This window comes from Osmerus mordax, chromosome 7 (genome assembly GCF_038355195.1).
Source record: "Osmerus mordax isolate fOsmMor3 chromosome 7, fOsmMor3.pri, whole genome shotgun sequence".
Taxonomy (NCBI): Eukaryota; Metazoa; Chordata; class Actinopteri; order Osmeriformes; family Osmeridae; genus Osmerus; species Osmerus mordax.
The window spans coordinates 10,353,464-10,375,075 of record NC_090056.1 but is presented as its reverse complement, the minus strand read 5'-3'; the positions used below and the strand labels follow the sequence as shown (position 1 = coordinate 10,375,075).

At 46.5% G+C, this 21,612-nt stretch overlaps 4 protein-coding genes across 10 annotated transcripts; 2 read left to right on the top strand and 2 right to left on the bottom strand.

Annotated features, from left to right (window-relative positions):
• The first annotated feature begins 502 nt into the window (after positions 1–502).
• Positions 503–4,134, top strand: LOC136945993 (receptor-type tyrosine-protein phosphatase V-like). Of its 5 annotated transcripts, none has more exons than XM_067240157.1 (11): positions 503–671; positions 1,125–1,267; positions 1,379–1,472; positions 1,573–1,663; positions 1,834–1,907; positions 2,000–2,134; positions 2,246–2,368; positions 2,474–2,634; positions 2,755–2,890; positions 3,165–3,232; positions 3,356–4,134. In XM_067240157.1, exons 2-11 carry the CDS (start codon positions 1,263–1,265, stop codon positions 3,570–3,572), a joined length of 1,104 nt encoding a protein of 367 aa, XP_067096258.1. In that variant the 5' UTR covers positions 503–671; positions 1,125–1,262; the 3' UTR covers positions 3,573–4,134. The 5 variants fall into 5 exon arrangements, with proteins under 5 accessions (XP_067096258.1, XP_067096257.1, XP_067096259.1 ...); XM_067240156.1 differs by having other exon boundaries at positions 3,353–4,134; XM_067240158.1 differs by lacking the exon at positions 3,165–3,232 and having other exon boundaries at positions 2,246–2,305; positions 3,353–4,134.
• A 473-nt stretch (positions 4,135–4,607) lies between these two features.
• Positions 4,608–9,717, bottom strand: LOC136945992 (transcriptional regulator QRICH1-like). Of its 2 annotated transcripts, none has more exons than XM_067240151.1 (11): positions 9,528–9,717; positions 8,415–8,684; positions 8,160–8,300; positions 7,810–7,950; positions 6,731–7,628; positions 6,479–6,633; positions 6,254–6,368; positions 6,041–6,149; positions 5,809–5,957; positions 5,511–5,601; positions 4,608–5,390 (listed from the first exon to the last, which is right to left on the bottom strand). In XM_067240151.1, the coding sequence occupies exons 2-11, from the start codon at positions 8,655–8,657 to the stop codon at positions 5,201–5,203; spliced, it is 2,232 nt and encodes a 743-aa protein (XP_067096252.1). In that variant the 5' UTR covers positions 8,658–8,684; positions 9,528–9,717; the 3' UTR covers positions 4,608–5,200. The 2 variants fall into 2 exon arrangements, with proteins under 2 accessions (XP_067096252.1, XP_067096254.1); XM_067240153.1 differs by having other exon boundaries at positions 8,187–8,300.
• A 522-nt stretch (positions 9,718–10,239) lies between these two features.
• qars1 (glutaminyl-tRNA synthetase 1) lies at positions 10,240–16,078 on the bottom strand. The gene is made up of 23 exons (XM_067239904.1): positions 15,928–16,078; positions 15,338–15,488; positions 15,094–15,203; positions 14,868–14,943; positions 14,723–14,787; positions 14,538–14,591; positions 14,334–14,397; positions 14,163–14,234; positions 13,972–14,057; positions 13,761–13,847; positions 13,564–13,663; positions 13,283–13,361; positions 12,966–13,205; positions 12,675–12,767; positions 12,441–12,578; positions 12,223–12,310; positions 11,902–12,048; positions 11,707–11,808; positions 11,523–11,615; positions 11,241–11,371; positions 11,056–11,122; positions 10,851–10,976; positions 10,240–10,726 (listed from the first exon to the last, which is right to left on the bottom strand). Exons 1-23 carry the CDS (start codon positions 16,036–16,038, stop codon positions 10,676–10,678), a joined length of 2,331 nt encoding a protein of 776 aa, XP_067096005.1. The 5' UTR covers positions 16,039–16,078; the 3' UTR covers positions 10,240–10,675.
• A 228-nt stretch (positions 16,079–16,306) lies between these two features.
• On the top strand, positions 16,307–19,210 carry ogg1 (8-oxoguanine DNA glycosylase). 2 transcript variants are annotated; one of them, XM_067239902.1, is made up of 8 exons: positions 16,307–16,499; positions 16,679–16,837; positions 17,038–17,411; positions 17,507–17,686; positions 17,856–18,034; positions 18,158–18,305; positions 18,488–18,537; positions 18,629–19,210. In XM_067239902.1, the coding sequence occupies exons 2-8, from the start codon at positions 16,728–16,730 to the stop codon at positions 18,821–18,823; spliced, it is 1,236 nt and encodes a 411-aa protein (XP_067096003.1). In that variant the 5' UTR covers positions 16,307–16,499; positions 16,679–16,727; the 3' UTR covers positions 18,824–19,210. The 2 variants fall into 2 exon arrangements, with proteins under 2 accessions (XP_067096003.1, XP_067096004.1); XM_067239903.1 differs by lacking the exon at positions 16,307–16,499 and having other exon boundaries at positions 16,611–16,837.
• Positions 19,211–21,612: the final 2,402 nt, after the last annotated feature.

The window sequence follows — 21,612 nt, the reverse complement described above, 5'->3', positions numbered from 1 at the left end:
AATACTTCATACCCACTTCAGGGCAAACTACAGGGATTGTGTGGTTAGGAAACTTTTGTAATTACCATAGTTCTACATAACAGGCTTTCACCGTGGATTTGCTTCAGTCCTGGCTTCCAAAACTATACCAAATCACTTATCACAGTCAGTTATTAAATCATTTGATTTTCATGACCTGGATTACATTTCCAAATTACTCTGGTTCTTGGTTTCCTGCGCTGGGGTTTGTGCTCGGATACATTGAAAAAGTTAACAGTGATACAACAATTATTGCAACAACAACAAAGAAGCTTTCATAGATCCTTTATCTCAGGGGAATTTATTTTTTATACAGTTTTTCTATATGCTATATGCAGTTATGTTATATTGCAAATAGATGTAACAAACTACCTGAAAGCCATAAGCAAAGCTTAAATCATAACTGGTTTATGTAGGCAGATACCAGTTTAAAAAAAGGTGTATCCACCCACCTTTCTACCTCAGCCACTAGACAGACGGGGAGGACCGAAGGAAGAGGGACAAGACCTGAAGGCAGAATTGAAGATCTGAAGGCAGAATCGGAATTGGAAACCCCAGTAAAACCTGCATTTGTATAAATTCTTCTTATTCCATGATTCTTTCTCAGGAGTCCCCACGTTGCCTCTGCTCTTGGAGCAGGGACATTTAGGAAGGTAAAACACTGGCTCAGTTCTGCTGTACTTTTGCTGTTTTGTGTTGGGACTGCTTTTATCTATTGGTGTCAAAGCATTTAACCTTCTTTAGCAATTGTTTAGTAATGTGTTTTAGAATGTAAGTTGGTGATGGTGTGTATTTCAATATTTTATGTTAAATGGGACAGAAGCTCTAGAAGCAAATATTGAAGGAATGTACATTTTACTGTGTTTCTGTTGACCAGCTAATATGTGAAACTGTTTTGCTCTTTCTATAGCATACTCCCACCCCCCCTCCATCAGAACACCCATTTAAAGGGTTATTTGTGTGTTTAATGTGAAACGATCTTTCAGTCTCAAATTCCTATTTACCTGTTGGGGGATGGGACGAGGCAGGGAAACTTGTTGGGACCAGCTAGATGTGAGATATTCTAGGTTTAACACACAAAAACACGTTTTTCCTTTCTACCATAGGAACAGCATAGAGGATCAACCTCACCAGTGTGTTGGGTTCCTGTTGTCTGGTCACATGTCTACTCTGAGATCATAACGCCATCTTCTTTTCTTGGTCCCGTTGGGGACTCAAGTTAAACTATACTTTCCTAACGCAGAATGAGGTAACTTCCTTGACTTCTATCTCTAAAATTGTATGAGAAAATCCTGCCTGTGTTTTTTTTTGCAAAGTACAGTAGCTCACCTTTAAAGCACATGTCAATGTTGTTCTGCAGGTCGAGAATATCTTCGCAGGTCTACCAGGAACTACAACTGCGCTGTCAGTCACTTGCTGCCAGTAACAACAATGGCTTTAGGCAGGAGTTTGAGGTAAAGCTCAAGAGTGTATCCAACAGTGCCAGACTCCCTTCAAATCCACAATCTTCTTGCAGTGTTTTTAATCAATTGTTTTCTGTGTTCTTTTCTGAAGTCACTCAATGATGTTGGGAAAGAGTTCCCTACCAGGACAGGAGATCTGGAGGCCAACAGAGAGAAGAACAGATACCCTGCCATATTGCCTTGTAATTAGAGCCTATAGTAATAATTGACACAGCATAAACACAAACATCCCCACACCTTAGCCTATACCTCCTCAGTGTGTAGATACATAATGATTAAGAAAATGCCATCAGCAACTCCACAAAAAGCATATTCTGTATGAATGCCATTCCCTGATCTCATCGGGTTGCAGATGACCACTGCCGGGTGAGGCTGTCACTTCAAGATTCCCAGCACTCCGATTATATCAATGCTAGTTTTGTCCCTGTAAGTAATTACTCAGTTCTTCCTACTCTATGAATGATCTGGTTGTTTCTATCAACCTGTCTACATGGCCACTCCACATGTGCCTCTCGCAGGGTGGATGTTCGGAGAGAGACTTTGTCTGTACCCAGGGGCCTTTGTGTAACACCATAGCTGATTTCTGGAGGATGGTGTGGGAGCAAAACGTCAGAGTAATCGTCATGGTGACTGCTCTAAAACATAACAGCGTGGTAAGATTTTGTATCAGTGTCAAAAAGGCTTTTCCATTGTAGTGGTTTACCTGCATTAACAGTATTTCTGTTCATTCAGCCCATAATGTATGTGTTTTTGGGTCTCCTCAGGTGTTGTGTGACCAGTACTGGCCTCTGGAGCAAGGGACAGCCTGTTTTGGATTATTCCAAGTGAGCACATTGGAACGTAAACGCGGTCCAGATTATTTTATCACCACCATTCGCCTGCGACATGTGAGTCCCAGCTACATCATATTTGTCAGATTAAAACAACAGGAAGGAGATCTAACAGTGTGATGTTAATTGCATGTGTGTACGTGTGTGTGTGTGGTGCTGAAGTGGGGCTGTCCAGCAGAGCGGGTAATCACACACTATTACTATCCTGTCTGGCCGGATCATGGGGTGCCCAAAGATGCCTCTTCTCTCTGTGTCTTCACTGAGCACGTGCGGCAGCATCTCGACGCCTTGCCACGTCTGGGGCCAGCTGTGGTGCACTGCAGGTCTGAACTGGTCTTTTCATCCCTCCCTCATCCCAACCACGTTTACTCAGACACACAACTTACTGGCATTCTATGTCTGTATCCAAAGTAGCTCATTTGGTCCCTGTGCATGTCTATCAGCGCAGGTGTGGGCCGGTCGGGAACGTTTGTGTCGCTACTCTGGTTGCTGCAGCTGTGTGTGGGAGGGATCAAGCCTGACGTACGGGCAGCTGTGGAGGACCTGAGGAAACACCGGGTCTTGATGGTCCAGAATCTGGTCAGTGCATCACCACCCACAATGCACTTTGGGAGATATACAGAGACCATTAGCAAAGTTAAATAGAACTTCAATAGAATTTCTTACACAAAAATAACAAGGTACTACAACTCCTTTATAAACATTTACTAATCTCTCCACTCTATCTGGTGCTTTCATAAACCTCTTCCATCTGTAGTTGAAAGTATGTTGCCTATCATGCTACGTAGCCCAAAAAAATCACAGATATGCTGCGGTCCAGGAATGTTTCATTAAATATTTCTTTCACATACAGGAGCAATATATATTCGTTCATCAGTGTCTGCTGCATTGGTTGAGTGTAAGAACTACAGGACTTAACAGGTTATAACATACACCAAAATACACAAGAGCTTTATTGATTTAACACAATGAAACCACGGTAACTTCCAGTAGTTAGTTTTCCTATGATAGGCCAAATGACTGTCCTCCCCTCCTTCTCAGCAGTGTTCATCAGAGACGGAGTGTTCCTGTCCCTGCTGTGCGGGCCCAGGAACGCCCTCACAGCTCCTCGGTGCGCTCGCGTCATGGTCACAGGTTGAGGCAGAGAGGGAACTGGGAGCCAAACGCACCTCACCCTGCCCCAACACAGAGCACCATGCACAACCTGCTGAGAAGACTGTTGCCCTCCTCAATGACGACCAATCTACACTCCCACAAATAATGAAGGGTGTTTCCACACAGACACCCATCAGACCTCACACACAATTCACACCTCCCTCATTACACCTTAATCTGCTCTCTGTTTGACATTAATGAACACACACATTGGGGATGTGTATGTAGAGTACTGCGTGCCGTTGAATAACAGAGGACTTGGCTGAGGGGCAACACCTTCCTGTGTGTCATGAGAGACAATAGAGACTGCAGCAGTATTACAAACTGTTCCCTGGCTCAGGCCCTGAGGGAGAGAACCTGCTCACCCAGTTCTTCCTGATCCACCACACTGGATTGCCAAGAATGAGAAACGTGGGAATATCAGTTTTATTCCAAAACGTTCCGTGTTATGTTGAACAAACAATGGTTCCAAAGTAGGATTTCTGAATAGCACTAGAGCTAAATTACCCTCTTCATGCCCAGTATGTTTAAAATTGCATGGAAACGTATTCACGATGGTTGTCAGTGTGTGGTACTTATTGTGGATGCCTCTGATGTGTTTGAAAAAGTGAGTGTTTGTTCAACTTCATATATTTTGTATAATAAGTATTATATATTATGCACATCTGTCCAAGCCTGCTTATTCAAACATGTACTCATCGCCACTGGCACGCAAGAAAGACGCATAAGAGGACAGGCACATAGGCAGTACAGTGGCTGTACAAACGTTCATGTTCAAAAACACTGGCAACACCAGTTACCTTACATTGACATTGCTTATAGCCTAGTTCAAGGAAGAGCCATGAGAATAATAAACCCACACAGGCCAAATGTCTCTCCCTTCAAGTTTTTAGTAAAAAATAAATAATGTTGAAGATGGGATGCACCTCTCTCCCCAGTTGAATCCTTGAGTTGAAGAGGGGGCAAGGAGGTCATAACAGCAGTTCCTCCCCTCACCTGCCTGCTTCTCCTGCCACTCCCAAGGCCAGACGCCATCCTAGAGGCAGCTGGCTAGGTCCGTGAGTCAATCATTCCCTGCCTAATATGAGTCACTCCTGTAGGAGGTGCTATAACCACAGCAGAATAAGAAAAAATCAACCTCTCTGAACATACTCTGAGTTTTATGTATCCACACATCGATGTAATCCAGAACAACCCACTGAGAGAAGGGAAAAGGAACTAGAAGAGAATATGGAAGGCAGGACAGCAGTTACAGGATGATTTGCAGTGACACAAAACAGACAAATGAAATAATACTGGGGACAGATCAGTTTTCCACCTCAGTTGAAATCATGAGAACTTTACAAAAAAAGTGTTTACAAATATCTGAGAATATACAGTGTCTTCAGAATGTTGCTATTCTGATAACATCTTCATTAACGCTCCGAGTCCAACAAAGACAACAAATAACCATTTACTTTGGCAAAAAGACAGGATGGTAGGGTTATGAGAGAATGGCTCTCTAAGGCGTAAGGATGTGTGTCGTCTGTGTATGGTGGTTTAGTGTGAAGTCTGTACGCCCCGATGTGTATACATAACTGTGAACATTATAAGCATATGCATACCATCTGAACAGGGTACAAAGGGAAACTCTTGGAGGTCATCGAACAGGAGCATGAAGGATGTGTGAACCAAGGTCCATTTTAGCAAGAGGAGGACAAGACCCACATGAATTCTTCTCCTCCTCCGGTCCAGCTACTGTAAGTCCACTGTTGACATGGTGATGGATTCTTGGATTTCCCTTATGACGAGGATGCGAGTGAGGACAAGCTCAATCTGGTTTTTTGTGATTGGCTGAGCAGAGTACCAGAGTGGGCTGTTGGGTGCCACCACAGGTTCAGGGGTCAGGTAGAAAGTGTCATTGCGACCTCTGGCACTCTGTGGACTGACAGACAGAGGACAGAGAGAAATGAAGGCATGCAACCCATTCAAACATTCTACTCTTTCAAGAACGTATACAAGCCTATATTATTGTCCCCATCCGCTCCCTGTTCCGTACACTCACCACTTAAACAGGTAGAAGTCGTACAGCTTGATGGGACAGCGCAGAGGGTTCTCAGGGTCCTCCAGCTGCTCCACGTACATGTCATCCGTCACTAGGAGGACATCAAGAGGGACGTCAAGACGGAATGAAGAGAACATGTAGGGGCGTGTGACAGCATTACATTTACATGTATTCATTTAGCAGACGCTTTTATCCAAAGCGACTTCCATGAGAGAGCTTTACAAAAGTGCATAGGTCACTGATATAGCCCCAAATTGTCACCCCGACTCCTCCGCCGTGGGGAGGGGTGAGCGCTCACCTTTCTGTCCTATGTGCAGGCCCGGGGCCTTCAGGTAGCGGATGCAGGTGCTCTTGTCTTTGGGGTTGCTGGGGCTCTTCCTGGTGTGTCTCAGTACCATGGAGAAGGCGAGCTTCATGTGCTGCTCCACCGTCTTCATCTGGAAGTACCTGCAGGCCAGAGGGACGGTCACACAGGCACACGCAGCACGGACATGTCTCTGTGGCGCGTCTCTGTGTGCGGGGCCCCTTACTTGGTGTTGAAGAACATGAGCGTCGTCAGCAGCGTCGAGGGGGAGTGAGCGCCCAGCTGCTTGGACTCCCACAGCATCTCCTCGGTCACGTGGCTGGGGATGATGTAACCTGAGGCAGGACGACAGGGGTCAGTCTCGGAGAGGGTGACACCTCGTACACAGGGTAGGGTGGCCGGGTGAAGCCCACTGCAGAGTGAAAGCCTGAGCGTTTACCCAGTGGATGGACAGAGGGTGTCCACGGCTCTAGTATCCGATGTAGACTCTGAGAGAAGCGAGTGTAGTAGGTATCAGAGAACACATCATCCACACGGCCATTATCACACAGATACTACGAAGAGAAAGAGAGAGATGAGGGGGTGAAAGAGAGAGTTTTGTTAGAAGGGAATGAAAATGGATTCCGATGGCGTGTTTGCATGAGTGCGTGTGCGTGCGTCCTACCTTCTGTATGCAGAGGAACACGTAGAAGAGCACGTCGGCCTCGTACGTCTCCCCCTCCATGCCCCGGGCCTCCTGGGTCATCAGAGACAGAGCCATGCACAGCTCCGCCACCGCACTCGACACCAGGTCCTCCTGGAAACGCAGAGCCTGGCGACCTGTATCCAGACGGAGAGACAGACAAGAAGCGACCAGTCAAATGCAGCCTGAGGAGTGGAGGGCGAGTTAACCAGCTCGTGTCTGTTGTGTCCTCACGTCCAATAGGAGCCAGCTTGGTGCTGTCGCCCTTCTCCAGCTCGGCGTTCTTCCTTTGAGCCCAGATCTTCCACACCTCCAGGCCCTCCTCGGGCTTCAGGGAGGCGGGCAGCAGCAGCTCTGTTTGCACTTGTACCTGGCCCTGCCCATCCACCTCCAGGTGGCCCCCGTGCCCAGTCACCTCCTGGGTGTGCAGCACCTGCTGCTGGGGGTCCCAGATGAGCGACTGGGTACTGTTGGGGTACTGCACAGCCACCGGGATGTGGATGTTCCCGTTCATCAGCTGGGCAGGGAACAGCGTGTTGGCTGACAGGGTCTGCACCACCTCCTCCTGACAGCCCATCCCCCCAGACCCTGTCATGGTGGCCACCGCCTGAGCCGTTTTCAGCTTGTCATTATCTACCTGTGCTGACATAGTCATTGTTGTCGTGTTAGTCCCAGCCACCTGCACAGTGCTGTAGGCGTCCTGGGGGATGGCGATGTGGGTCACGCCCTGCTCGCGGCCCCCAGCAGGGGCAGAGTAGACAGGGATGGTCCAGGTCTCTCCGGTGGGGCTGGTGATGGTTCCCGTGGCGCTGTACAGGTGGGTGCTGTCTACCGTCAGCAGGTCTGGCCGCAAGGACAGGTAGCTCTGCTGCTGCCCTTGGGGGATGGCCAGCACTGTGGCCACCTGCTGGCCCTGAGGCAGGGCATAGGACACGGTGATGGGCATGTCCACCTTGCGCTTCTTGGCTGGCTGGAGGACCCCTGCTCCTGGGGAGGTGGTAATGGTGGTCCCCAGCACCCTGCGCTCTGCAGCATCCCCTGTCTGCTGCTGCTGGCTGGGGGACAGGGCTCCTACAGTCTGGATCTGGATCTGCTGACCTCCTGCCATAGCTGCCACCAACTGGGCATGCAACTGAGACACACAAAGACGGGAGAGTCTAAGAAACAGCAATAATCGAATCGTATTTGTATAGCCCTCTATCCAAGCAATATCACAGAGGGCTTCATATATGCCCATAGAACTGTACCTAAACAATCTGTTAACTATGTCAACATGTAACTGGTGGTATAGCGTGTGTGCTTTCGTAGTGTACCTGTTGCTGCTGTTCCTCTGTGAGGTCCCCAGACTGTATTAGCTGTGCTGTGGTGACCCCCTGGAGCTGCTGATGGGAGCCAGACGGCACCTGCAGGACCTGCCCCACCATCTGCCCCTGCTGCTGCCCCACCATCTGCACCTGGAGGGGGAGAGAGAGGCACTGCTAAGCCTTCGTGACTCCTGAGGGAGTTCTGCTTTATCGGAAAAAAAAATATTGTACAGATAATGTAAATTGACAAATACTGAGAGTATTACTACGAGTATGACAAAGAAAAAGTCAACTAGGACGAGCAGACAAAAGGCTTAAGAGGAGTGATTAGGGGACCCTGATGATGACACCCTCCTCACCTGTACAATCTGTTGCTCTGCCGCTACCTGGTGCACGGCGGCTGCAAGCTGAGGAGACAGCTCTGTCGACATCACTTGTTGTTGACCCGTCGACACCTGGACCTGCTGTTGCTGTGGGGACGGCTGAACCTGCACCTGCACCTAGACAACATGGCGGGGGACAGGAGAGGCTTGTTTTAGACGACGCTTGTCATACAAATAATTCTTCAATGCATTAGTTGTTCCTTCCGGTTGTTTCTCTCTCTCAAGTCTTACCGGGCAGGCCAGCTCCAGCAGGGACCCAGCCACCTCGGTGCTGTCTGTGTAGATGCAGTTGGTGTCTGGCTGGTACACCATAGTGGTGGTGGTGGTTGACGTATCGTCACCTTGTTGACTGAACTCCTGCAGAGCGTCCGGGCCCTTGTTGGCCAGGGACTCTAGGAACTCCTTCATGCGGTGCTGGGGAACACTGCGAGCCTTCAGCCTCACCAGCTCCTCAAAAGAGCCGGAGCCATCCATGAGGAACCACAACTGACCAAATAATTCCTATGGATGGAATGAGGCCGGTTTTGGTTAAAGTAAATGTTTTATTAATGGATGAAGAAGAAGAGGAGAAGAAACGTGTCTATCAGCACAACACACAGGGGTGCAGGGAGTGGCAGCACATAGTACACACACACACACACAGAGAGGGAGTGCCCGCCTCTGAAACTAGTTCTCTGCCGTTTCCCATCCTGCTGTCCTTCCTCCGAGGGCAGTCAGGAGCAGGGGTCAGCCACATCAAGGTGACAAGTCCAATTGCTCACCTCATGTGTTGGCCAGGGGCATGGAAAGCAGAGCTATCTGTTCTGTATATTCCTATATTGGGAGCATTTGGGGAGGAAACCCACGTGAGCACGGGGATGCCAAGCAAACTCTCGGGGATGGCCGACTGGAGCACCGAACGGTGCCCCAACCGGGAATTGAACCCAAGATCTTCTTGCTGTGAGGCCACAGAGCAAGGCACAAGCGAACACACAAGAGTGTAAGGAATATTTGACAAATGACAGTGTGAACAGGTTAATTCTACAGTCATTGCATCAACAGAAGCTGGGAGAGCCGATTCGATTAGCTATTTAGCGACTTTGTTGCCGCGTGCGAACTGCAGCATAACAGAATAGTATGGAAGTCTCACAAGCTAGCCGTAGCTAACTCCCTGCCTATCAATGTTATACTGCCATCACAATGTCAACAATAATAAACACAAGTAACGCTTTTACAGAAAGTGGTGCCTAATATAAACATTCAATTAAAAAGACAGCTAACAAGCTAAGATAGCTAGCTCATACAGTATATTGCTAGCTAATTCTATATTTGCAGCGCTTTGCTCCGCTCCACTCCCTGTCTTACCTCTCTCTTTCTCTGGCCTGGCAGACCAGTCCAGCTCCTTTTAGTGGGGCCAAGAACACTCCACTAAGTCCGAACTTGGTTCTTATCACAATAAATAAAATTACACCGTATTATTGAACAACGCTTTGTTTATCCAACGTTTCTGTATGTCCCTATAGTTGTTGTTTTTTATGAATACCACTCAGATTTCGATGGGCGCCATCTTACAACAGCAGTATTTCAGCCAATCAGCTCACATTCAGGGTTGGCGTAACGCTAACGCGCGAGTACGTATTTAATATACCGCGAGAAGTATGGCCTCCTTAAAGTGATCATGCATACAAATTATATCCGCCCGCTAGTGTACGAGTTATATTATTTTAAGAATTATATCCATTTCGGTGTACCTTAAAAAAACGAGACGTGTTTTATAGATCGTAGGTTTCATGCACTGTAGTCGGATTAAGGTAGACTTCGTGAGATGTTACGTTTGGTACAACCAACTGGTGTTACTAGAAATGATCTGGGTTGGAAAAGGTTAATTCCCACGCATTTCACACAGGTTCAAATGTAAAAGTTAAAGAAATACCTTTGGCATTTCTTCACTGTCTTTAAAACAGTTGAAGTATGCATGGGTTCATTTATTCAGCCCAATCACCTTTCACACTGGATGTTTTGATTACCTAATGCTGGTTACGACTTCAGATCACAGATGATTGCAGGGAGACAGAAACATTATATACTTAAATTTTTTATTCATGGTTTCTTCTCAAAATTGTGCCACCTTTCCAAGGTAACAAAAACACAACCACATGTGGGTGCTGGAAGAAGGTAAAACACCATGCCTCAGTAAGAAAACCAGACACTGCATGTCAGCTCATCTTTTTGTGTGACATCAATACGGACTATGAAGCTCAATAAAAATGTTGCTGTAAGGCCCTTGTTTTCTGCCAAGGTTTATGATCATATGAACATGTTTGTCTTAGTAAAGACAGAAATAAAGAGGGGTTGTCACTGCTGATGTTTAGAACTCTGTTAGGAGAGTTTACTGGTGAGATAATGCTGAAGCCTGCACTGAGTCTCCACTGTGAAAGAAGCCTCTCAAACACACATTCAAAATATTTTGAAGGGCTCAAGGGTAGATGGTACAGCTTGATCCTGGGCTGTCCTTAGATCTTCCCAGGATCCTCTTTGAGGGTAACCGTTCTGTTGAAGACGAGCTGTAGGGAGTTGGAGACTCAAGTTAATATACATACAAGTTTTTAACAAATGGACACATTAGAATGTTGTGGAGTGCCTAGTACCAATAGTGTCCATTGTCTGTGTAATGTCAACTGGCTGTACCTTGTCTGCAGTGCTGTCAGAGTCCAGGGAGAAATAACCCACTCTCTCAAACTGGAACTTATCGAAGACTTTCGCTCCTCTCACTGAACTGTCCACTAAGGCACTGTCAATCACCTGCAAGGAATTCTAATGGAAATAAACAAACATGTTAGACATGATTATATCTTGTACATGGGATCAATTTAAGTACTTATAACATGCTTACAAGGTTAATGTCGCTCAGAAAGCCCCCAGGCACCTCGGACGAGTCTTCAGGATTTTTGTGGAGGAATCTGGAGGCAACCAAAATAAATTCACAGAAGCTCCACTACACAGCTGTAATCGCTTGGCTTGCAATACAAGCATTTTTTGGGGGCAACAATCAAACATGCGGACACTTCTGTCACTTACAGTCTTTCATAGAGGCGCACTTCACACTTTAGAGGCTTGCTGACCCACTGGATGAAAGCCTTGGGCTTTTCTGGAGCCTCAGAGGAGCTGCAGCAAGTCACTTCCAGCTCCACCACCTTACCTTCAGAGTCCTGAGAGACAGACAGGACAGGTGGACATGGAGAGATACTGTTTGGGTTAGGAAGCTAGTATAGCATATTAGAAATATGGACCGTGTTAGGGTTAGTCATTGTCATGTGTCTATTAGGTAGTAGTGCAGATGCAGCCTCAGTGATATCCTACCTTGATGACCCGCTGCACAGAGACAACATACCCGGCATGCCTCAAACCCACAGGCTGATCTGGGGTCAGACGCTTGTAGCCCTTCTCCATCACCTGCAGAGAGAGAACGTCAGGTCCACACACACACACACACACACACACACAATACTAAGAAAATCTGGGAAGTCACTGTTCACACACAGACCTCTCTGAAGTCACTTTGTTCGATGAAGATGGTGCGAGTGAAGGGAACCACATGGCTGCCCATGGCTTCGTTGGCTGGGAAGTCTGGTACATGCACATCCATCTGGAAGAGAAAAAAAAGGAAAGCAAACGGAAAGATGTATCTCTGCGTGAACGATATCCAAAATAAAATGTGTATGTGGGTGCCTGTACACACCTGTGTGTCATCAGGTAGGTTGGTGATGGTGACTTTGAGCGGCTCCAAGACAGCCATGGCGCGAGGGGCTTTGTCATTCAGCACCTCCCTCACACAGGACTCCAGAAGGTGGGGCTCTATCGTTGCCTGAGCAACTGTCACACCCACCTATAAATAAATCAGTCACTCACTAATAAAACCTTCCTCCCCTGAAGCCCATACAGCCCTGTCATTTTACATCATTTTATTCATTTGGCAGACAATTTTACCTAAAGCAACATACTAACGGTTATACAATAAGATCCCTTATTTCCTCTCCATACGTCCATCTACATTTCTTACCCTTGCACAGAAGTTGTTGATGGCCTCAGCTGGGAAGCCCCTCCTCCTCAACGCAGTCAACGTGAAGAGTCGAGGGTCATCCCAATCCCTGCGAAAACACAACCTCACCAGTTAATGCATGTACTCCCACCTATCCACATTAACCCAGCATCTCTTCCCTCCACACACTGCCCCAACATCACCATGTATAGAGGTGTTATGGGTACTGTAGTTCTGACCTGACTTTGCCTGTCTCCACCAGTTTGATTATCTTCCTCTTGGAGACGACAGTGTAGGTGAGGTTCAGACGTCCATACTCCCACTGCACAGGACAGTACACATCCAGGGCATTGCATAGCCAGAAATATGATGATCGTCTGGGAAACAAATACATACATTTATTTAATTGAAACAGATTTAAAATACACGCCAACCAGATACAACTACCACACACACACACACACACACAATACCTGGCCTGGAACTCTTTGGTGCAGAGTGAGTGTGTGATATCCTCAATTGAGTCACACAGGCAGTGGGTGTAATCATAGGTGGGGTAGATGCACCTAAACAGAGAGGAAGCAGAGTTGAGTCCCAACAGACTGTGTGTGTGTGGTCTTGTTTAGCCACCCTTGTGGGGATCAAATGTCCTCACAAGTGTAGTGATGCATGAAAAAACATGACCTTGTGGGGCCCTTTTGCAGGGCCCCATTAGGAGAGGCCAGGCCCCATTAGGAAAGAAAAACAAAGTGTGTGTATCATACCATGCGTCTCCTGTGCGATGGTGTGCTGTGTATTTGATTCTGTAGGCCACAGGGTCCAGCTTGCCATCCTCCATGACCATCTTCATCCGGAGTGTTGCCTCGCCCTCAGCAAACAGGCCACGTCTCATCCTCTCAAACAGAACCAATGACTCCTCAAAAGGTCGGTCTCGCCATGGAGATGGGGGTGAGTTATGGCCTTTCAGCTCCTCCCCCCTTTGGTGACACACATAGGCATGGCCCCTAGGAAGAAAAGGAGACATGATAATGTAAGGATACAGTTTAAACACATAGTTCTATCCCTTTGGAACTCTACTCACCTGCGAATAAGATCAACTGCCAAGTCAAAAAGGCGCTGGAAGTTATCTGATGCATGAGTAACAGCATAGGGCTTATAACCTGAGATGGAAGGTATAAAAAGACACACACTGTCATTGTAATACAGTATGGGTGTCATCTCTGTTACACACTTGTGCAGGCATTTTAAGTACTTGTGTTTTTAGACGCAACTCAACCAAGAGCTCATTCTAAAATGCTCAATTGCTTTTCAGATGCTGTGCCAATGTTGCAATCCTGGCCGGTGTGGAAAGACTTGACTTACCAAGCCACTCCACCATGTCCCTGATGCCAGTGAAGTACTTTTCCTCTTCCTTCTCAGGGTTTGTGTCATCATACCTCAGGAAGCAGATCCCATCGTTGGCCTTGAGGGAGAGCAACAGACCATGAGGACCACAGGACAGAGGAGACCACTAAGAACCTGTACAGTGTAATGGCATGTGCCGTTAGACGGGGTTGTACCTTGGCGTAGCCAAAATTGAAGTTGATGGCTTTGGCGTGTCCGATGTGAAGGATCCCATTGGGCTCGGGAGGGAAGCGAGTGCGGATCTATAAGATTGTAATGACAGACAGGAGAAAAGAAACAGAATTGTGAAATAGTTATGCCTACATTCAAGGCTAGTATGTCAATCCCAGTTGAACCATCACACTCATCAAGCTTCATCTTGCCTACCTGTCCACCAGTGAGCTCCAGATGTTGCTTTAACAGGTTCATGGTGTTGGGAGTGACCACATAACCCTCCGTCGTATAGTTCTCTCCTGAAGGACAGGAGTCAGCAGTTAGATGCTAGACACAGGAAATAACCACCTCTACATAGCATGCTGTAGATAGGAGCGGCAGCTTGTTTGGGGGCTCAATCACACCTGGCTTGTGGAACTTCAGTGCCTCTCCTCTGAGCTGCTCCATCAATGATTTGCATTCTCCTTTCACATCTCCTACCGGAACACATTTTAAGGATCTCATGACATGACCATACAGAATACAGTAAATGTTCCAAATCTGTGTGTGACGTTAGTCTGGCCCTGATTTTTTACCGTTCACTGCCAGGTCCTCCTTCTTGACCTTGGCCTCACTCTCAGGGGCTTTGGTCTTCTGGACCTGCAAAGGTAGTATCACTGGTTACCTTTTGTAAACTTCACATTGAAACATAACATTATAAATGGCTTATGGGTTATTGGGTGTGGTATGTAATTAATTTGATAGTGTCCACTAGTAATAGTCTTGTTTTGAGGTGCTACCTTGGGTTTCTTCTCCAGGTCAGCCTCGGTTTTTGGGCCCAAGAGGTGTAGGACCTGAAACAGCAAGGCAAGGGTCACATTTCACAGAGGTCCACACATATTAATACATTTGATCTATGCAGAATTAGTATTAATACTGGGACAGTCATTCTCTATGACAAAAAAAACTAATAGTATTTCCTCACCTGCATGTCCACCTCGTTTTTGATGATCTTTCCATCGGCCCACCTCAGAGCTGCACGAGCCTCCCCTGTACAAGAACATGTCATGAGACCCAGACAAGCAAGAACCAGGATGAGGGTGTGAGCTGAAACAGGGCCGACATCTTACCCATAAGCAGTCCCATGTTGAAGCGGTATCTCTCCATCACCAGCTCTTCCTTGTACTTCTTGATCACAACCTCCACCTTAAGAGGATTTGGCATCCAGTGTCAACGCAATATTTGCTGCTATTGCTTTAATAAAATAAAAAAATGGAGCAGCAGTATACAATGTTTGGAGCTTCACTGTAAGTCTGGAATTAGATTTGGGATAACACGGGACTGGGAAGTCCTTACCGCATCCTCGATCTGCTCTGGGGTGACAACTACTCCCACGCCACAGGCAGACTCAAACTCATTCTGGTTGATTGGGTCCTGGGGATGGTTCTTCACAAAGTCCAGGGCAGCTAGGCAGAGGGAACAAGTGTGTCAGTATAGTATAATTTTAACAACTGATCCAGTGTGTCAATTCACACTGGCCCAATTCATTTACTGTACCCCCAAGTTCCTATGAGAATACACAACTGGAGCTTAAGTGTACCTGCCAGCTGCAGCTCTGTGTTGATCTTCCGTTGGGCAATGTGTTCTGCAAGGAAGGTCAGGCGTTTGACATCTTTGAGGCGGGAAGCCATGGTGTACAGCAAGGTCCCCATGGCTTTGTCCACTCCTGCTGCCCCATGGACCTGGTGGGCCTATGGGAAAACAGTCAATCATTGGTGGTGATAATTGTCATACTAAAGCCATGTCGTGTTTTCCACAAACGTTCCTTACCACTCCTGATAGAAGTACAAGAGTGAACTAGAGAGAGAGAGAGAGAGAGAGAGAGCAGCAGAGTCTGTCAAGATGACAGTTTATATGAGTTTTGGTAGAGGTAATAAATTACTCAGAGGTGCAAAGTAAAAGTGAAAGCAGCGTAAGAGGTTACTCTAGTCTTTTTCGTGAGATCAGATCAAAGTAATTCCCCGAAAATAAGGTTTGAAATTACATTTAAATTAGAGGAATAACAGATAACAGACACTAGTCCTGACTCAGAGCATTAACTGCGGATTGCTGTTCAGTAAGATTTAATATGGCATGAGACAGTCGCATATCGAGACAGCATTATACACGGCCCCCATTATTCGTTCGTACCTGAGCAATAGCGTCCTTTAGGATAGAACTGAGACCTTCATTTTTCAAAGTCTCTTTCGCTTTTTGCTCTGTCAGGCCAATAGAAGTAAAAAGTGTCAACGAATCCGCCATCTTTACCAGCCGCACACCGGTAGACACGCTGCACCAGGCACTTTTCACTGAAGGGGTGAATGTAACTTCGTCTATTTATGGAAGAATATATGAACCAACCATACACCACAATATGGAAGCAGCATCCAATCATATAACGATGTTGGTTTGAGTCGTCAACCTACGCTATCTGAGTAAGCCAATCGTTGGCTGTGTTTACATCAGATGGGGAGGGATTTCTCCAAATCGTTGTATGTTGCATCAGCTACATTCCAGACAAGAGCAATATCAAGATCTATATTATGATAATTTATCCTAAGCGCAAATAGCGCGCTGTTGGTCAGTTTGAGCAGCATTTAGTAAGCTGGGCCTGCAGTTTCAAGAGCTGCATTGATGAATTAAAAAAACGAATGGTATGATCTGGTTTGTCCAACAAGCTTTCAAACTCCGTGAAAGTCATAACGGGCCCACATATTATACAGGTAGGCGTAAACGCGTTGTTGCAATTTAAAACAAATGTAACATAAGATAACTACATGCAAATGAATTCTACACTATTATTGGTCACTGCTTAATTTACAGAGTTAACATCGGTAAACCTTACTGGGGTTCAGTCAATTTTCTACGTTTCAATCTCAGGTAACTTTCCACTCCTCTCTAGGCTACACGCAATGTGGTGATTTAACGCCTGACCATCTTCAGACTCGACGATGTCGCAACATGCGATACTCTCAGCTGGCAAGAAGGCTTGGCGATCTCTGGCCTGTGCGAGGTCCGAGCTGAGGCTGGACCTCACCCTTGGCTGTGGACAAACCTTCCGGTGAGTTACTGACCCCCTGCTGTAGTATCACGCACCACACCTGAACACTATGGGACACATGAGCCCTTTTCATCCTCTCAGCCCCCTCGTCTTGGCTACGTTGATTTAAATCTCTGTAAACTTTTAAAATCGAATTAGTCAAGTGGTCTATTCCTCTAGTCTTGCACATGCATGTTTGTAAATGTCTTTACCCCCTGCAGCTGGCGGGAGACAGGTGAGGGCCACTGGACTGGAATTATGGGGGGACGAGTGTGGACTCTCACTCAGACAGACGAGGCTTTGTGGTACCACACCTACACCATCCCAGGCCATGCAGGAGGAGAGGAGGGAGGGAGAAAGAGGAAAGTGGCTTTGCCGGCTCCAGGATCCAGTAAATCAGGGAAGAGGTTGAAAGGGGAGGCAGCAGAGGTAAAGAAGGAAGAGCAGGACTCCGTTCCTGTGACTCCGGACCAGGATAGTCAAGAGGAGGAGATGCTAAGAGACTACTTCCAGTTGAAGGTGAAGCTGGGAGATCTGTACAGGGAGTGGGGAGTAGCAGACCCCCATTTCAAACACATCTCTAACATCTTTACAGGTAGGCCGTATGAATCGACCAGTGAATGTATGAGTGTGTGTGTGCACGGTCGTGTGTCTGAAGGCGTATACAACTGACCTGTGTGGGGTGTCCAGGTGTGCGTATGCTGCGTCAGGATCCAACCGAGTGTCTGTTCTCCTTCATCTGCACCTCCAACAACCACATCTCCCGTATCCAGGGCATGGTGGAGAGGCTGTGTCAGTCCCTGGGCACCCCGCTGTGCCAGCTGGACCAAACCACCTACCACGACTTCCCCTCGCTTCAAGCCCTCTCAGGTACCACCAAGGGGACTAGGAATATACCTCCATTTGCCATATTTCTCTCTCTTCGTTTTCACCTTTCTGTTTGTATTATTGACCCTTTTCCATGTTGAATTGCAATGAAAACCCGATGATGCATTTCTACTTGAACAACCTCCAAAATCCTCTGTGCTTGGACTGACAGACAGCAGTGTAGAGGCGTGTCTGAGGGATCTAGGTTTTGGCTATCGGGCCCGGTACCTGCAGCAGAGTGCCCAGCAGATTCTGCACACACACGGGCCCCAGTGGCTTGAGAGTCTTCGTAGGGCTCCGTACGTGCAGGCCCGTGACGCACTGCGCACTCTGCCTGGGGTCGGCCTCAAGGTACAGCCAGTCAGCATCTACACAAGATCATGAGTTTCTACCACTGGTTTGACTAAATATGTTATGTTTACTTTTCTTTTTCTCGATGGTTAGCAAAAGTGTGACTATCCTTTCTCCCTGTAGGTGGCAGACTGTGTGTGTCTGATGTCCCTGGACAAGGCATGTGCCGTGCCGGTGGACACACACGTGTGGCAAATCGCAAGGCGGGACTACAACTGTGCTGCTGGCAGTGGGCAGAAGAGCCTCACCGACAAGGTCCACCGTGACATTGGTGAGAAACGCCTCGTAGGCCTGACTGCAGTCTCCTGAGCTTCACTCCTCTGTGGGCTTTAGTGAGTGGAAGATTGTCTTCCACCATGTCCAAGTCCTCCCTCATACTGTACCAGTAACCTCTCACATCAGCAGCTTTTTTTGCTAGGTCATCACTGAATAACTGATTGTGTTTCTGCACAGGGGATTTTTTCAGGCAGCTATGGGGTCCTTATGCTGGTTGGGCGCATTCAGTGAGTGGTATAAGTGTGCAAACAACTGAACAAAATTTTTTGAACATGCAGGGGAACCATGAATTTCACACCCTGACTGTCTCAATCTCAGGTTTTGTTCTGCGCTGATCTCAAAAAGTTCCAGAAGCTGAAAGAAGTGCCTTTTCTGAAGCAGGAGGATGAGGAGGTCAAGTTAAAGACTAAGATGAAGAGATCTGATATTGGAAAAAACAAGAAAACCAGGATAAATTGTGACAGAAAAGTAAAAAATAAGATATTGGTAAAGAAGGAGGAGGCAGATAAGTGAGGTCAGCAGAGTTGAAGGGTTCAAGTTGATCTGTGTTGTGTTGGGCTGGTTTCTCTGCCACGCTCTGAGCATTACTTCTAAACAGCAGAGCTGTGGGGTGGACAGCCTTTGTTCTCTTTCTCAGGTTCTTTTTCCCCGCTCACCCAGAAACTGTTTAGATTAAAGGTTACTTTAAATGTGCAGATGAAATCTAAATATTCTCCTGACCGCTATGTTGCACAACATAAATTAGGAGACAACATAAGTTCCAAATCACTACAAGATTGTCTTATTTGTTGAGAAAATTGCAAATCTGTATTAGATATGAATTGATATGTAATGGATTACATAGCATTGCGTTTTTACTTTTTACATATAATGTTTACAATGAAAATAAAAACATATGTACCAATGTCCCTCTTTTCTTATTCTTTCTTTTACACAAAAGCAAAGCATCATACTGCTGTGCACTTTCTACCTCCGAGTCAATCAGTTCACTTATTGTATTCTACCAGTGTGATGGTGTTGTCAGTTTCAAAGGGGACCTCTAGATGGTGATAAAGATACAACACAGTATCACATTTCCTTGGCCTTTTGCTTTAAATATAATTTTCTATTTATGAACAAAATGTGACATTCTGTTAAGCTCATGTTAAGCAGTACTTACTGGCCCTTTGGGCGATGTGTGTGATGTACTGAGCATTGTTGATGTCTGAGTGTGTGTACTTGTAAAACAACAGTTTGCCCCTGTAGTTCTGTACACACTGCACACTATCTAGCTGATTACAGTATATTTCTGTGCATCTGTCCAATTGTGTCCATGCAGCTGTGGAGTGGCACAGTCTCTGTACATTTATCTATAGGCATTAGTCAGCTGTGTCAGCATGTCTGTTTATAGTAGGGATTGCAGTTATCTGTCATCACTGCTTTGAGCTATAAGTGCTGGTGTCTGGGAGGGTGCTTGTGTGACGGTTACTAGGAAACTAGCTCTCACTGGGAGAGAATGCCTGTGTTACACAGTATTCTAATATATTAATTATATTTATTACCCAATAACAGTAACAGCACGTCTACTTATAGGCATGCTGTTACTGTTAAAGAGATACTGTGAGCAGGTGCGTTCAGAGGATGCACGCATGCATCTGTGCATTTCTCTGTGTGTATGGGGGGCGGGGGGCATTCACATTAATGTGTTTATTTGTGGAGGCTGTGCAGCCATGTGTGTTAATGAATGACTGAGTCAGCTTTCATCCTCAGTCCAGTTGAGTTGTGGCCGGGCCCTGCTTAAGGGCACACAGAGGAAGAACAAGATAAAAATAGCAGTGGGGAACAGGAGAAAGGATGACAAGAGGAGGAGAAAAGAGCTAGAAGGGAAGTGTCTGACACAAACCAACTGTGTCGGCAACATTTTCAGCAGGATCTCTACAGTGCACAAGCATGCATGCACACAAACATGCTCACAAATACCAAAATAGCCCTATGGTGTTACGCAAGAGATGTTTTTCATGTAATATCTGCATTCATGTTTGTGCTGAAGGAATACAACCTCAGTGAAACTCCTGATATCCTATCTCAGGAAGGTCTATACTAATCCCAAACACAAGGGGGCAGACTCCTTGAGCCCCAGCACAAAGAGGTGCTTGTGTCCAAAGCCAGATGTGCAGCAGTAGGGGTGTGTTTGCCTGTCTCTGGGCGGGAGCACATGTGGATGTGGGGTTAAGAGAGACCAGTGGTGGTATGCACTATATGAGTAGCGCGTGTGTTTGTGTATGTGTATGAGAGGATGTCTCCATGTGGTTCTAATTGTTATGGCTGACGTCTTTTTGTACTCGTAAACAGATTGACAGTGTGAAAGACAGTGGTACAACATGTGCATTTCAAAACATTTTTCTTTCTTCCCTCCTCAATCTCATACACTGACACAGACTGGGCTCGGCACAGGCCTTTCCCCCTCTGAAGCTCTCTGTCTTAAGCACCCTCACAAACATGCACACATACACACACAACCAGAGCACATAACAGCTAAAAATGGTTTGTCATCTACTGTTTCACTTTTCTTTGTCTAATCATAAGGCAAGTGCTAGCTATTACCCCGGGCCCTGAAGAATAACAGATGTGATACAATAATAGTCTCAGTTACAAAGCCTTAGATGGAGCTCCATGGAGTTCTGCTCTGTTATAAACACAGAGATGGTGCCATGTGTGTTCCCTCTTACGTCCCCCCAGATCTGATGTAACCCAATGCTGCTGGAGGGAGAGGGGGAGACTGAGGGAGAGTAACCCCCACATGGAGCTCCTTCTTTGGGGCCGGAGTTGGGGATTATCCCAGAGTGTCTAGACAACCAGGCAGAGGCCAGAGCTGAAGGAGATATTTTAGAGCTAAGCTCTCAATGATTCATCTGTGTGGTCACACATTAACATATGAGAACCTGGGGACTCCCGTACGGAAGAGGTTTATCACAAATGAGAAAACTAATTTACTTCTCAATGAGATTGCTGGTCATCTCCTGCTTGGGATCTGTTTATGATTAAGGCTTTATCTATACCAGCTATTGGGGGCTGCTTCCTATAGGGAAGGGTTAGATTTCTGTGCCCCCCTGGTAGGATCAATCCTAATGACTACATGGAATGCATCTCTCACATTCTGGTACCAAGACGTTATGTAAACACTCTACCTGCATTGTGTGTATTTTCAGAGGCATGTGGCTGTGATTTTGTGTGAGACTAAATGTTTTTGGACTAGTTAACTCACTCTTCCAGCTCAAGGACATTTTGCAAAGATAGTGTTGATCTAACACATATGGCTCCAA

Bases quoted from the DNA above. Each gene is read 5' to 3' on its own strand.
- qars1 (XM_067239904.1), bottom strand. From the start codon at position 16,038: ATGGCGGATTCGTTGACACTTTTTACTTCTATTGGCCTGACAGAGCAA. The intron at 15,489-15,927 runs GTACGAACGAAT...GTTTTCCCATAG, and splicing joins TAAAGGACGCTATTGCTCAG to GCCCACCAGGTCCATGGGGC. The intron at 14,398-14,537 runs GTAGCACCTCAA...CTACCTTTGCAG, and splicing joins ACCTGGAGAAGAAACCCAAG to GTCCAGAAGACCAAAGCCCC.
- ogg1 (XM_067239902.1), top strand. From the start codon at position 16,728: ATGTCGCAACATGCGATACTCTCAGCTGGCAAGAAGGCTTGGCGATCT. The intron at 16,838-17,037 runs GTGAGTTACTGA...TACCCCCTGCAG, and splicing joins GGCTGTGGACAAACCTTCCG to CTGGCGGGAGACAGGTGAGG. The intron at 18,538-18,628 runs GTGAGTGGTATA...TCTCAATCTCAG, and splicing joins ATGCTGGTTGGGCGCATTCA to GTTTTGTTCTGCGCTGATCT.
- LOC136945992 (XM_067240151.1), bottom strand. From the start codon at position 8,657: ATGGATGGCTCCGGCTCTTTTGAGGAGCTGGTGAGGCTGAAGGCTCGC. The intron at 6,150-6,253 runs GTAAACGCTCAG...GTCCTGCCTCAG, and splicing joins ACCCTCTGTCCATCCACTGG to GTTACATCATCCCCAGCCAC. The intron at 5,958-6,040 runs GTAAGGGGCCCC...TCTGGCCTGCAG, and splicing joins CTCATGTTCTTCAACACCAA to GTACTTCCAGATGAAGACGG.
- LOC136945993 (XM_067240154.1), top strand. The intron at 1,664-1,833 runs GTAATTAGAGCC...ATCGGGTTGCAG, and splicing joins ATACCCTGCCATATTGCCTT to ATGACCACTGCCGGGTGAGG. The intron at 2,369-2,473 runs GTGAGTCCCAGC...GTGGTGCTGAAG, and splicing joins CCACCATTCGCCTGCGACAT to TGGGGCTGTCCAGCAGAGCG.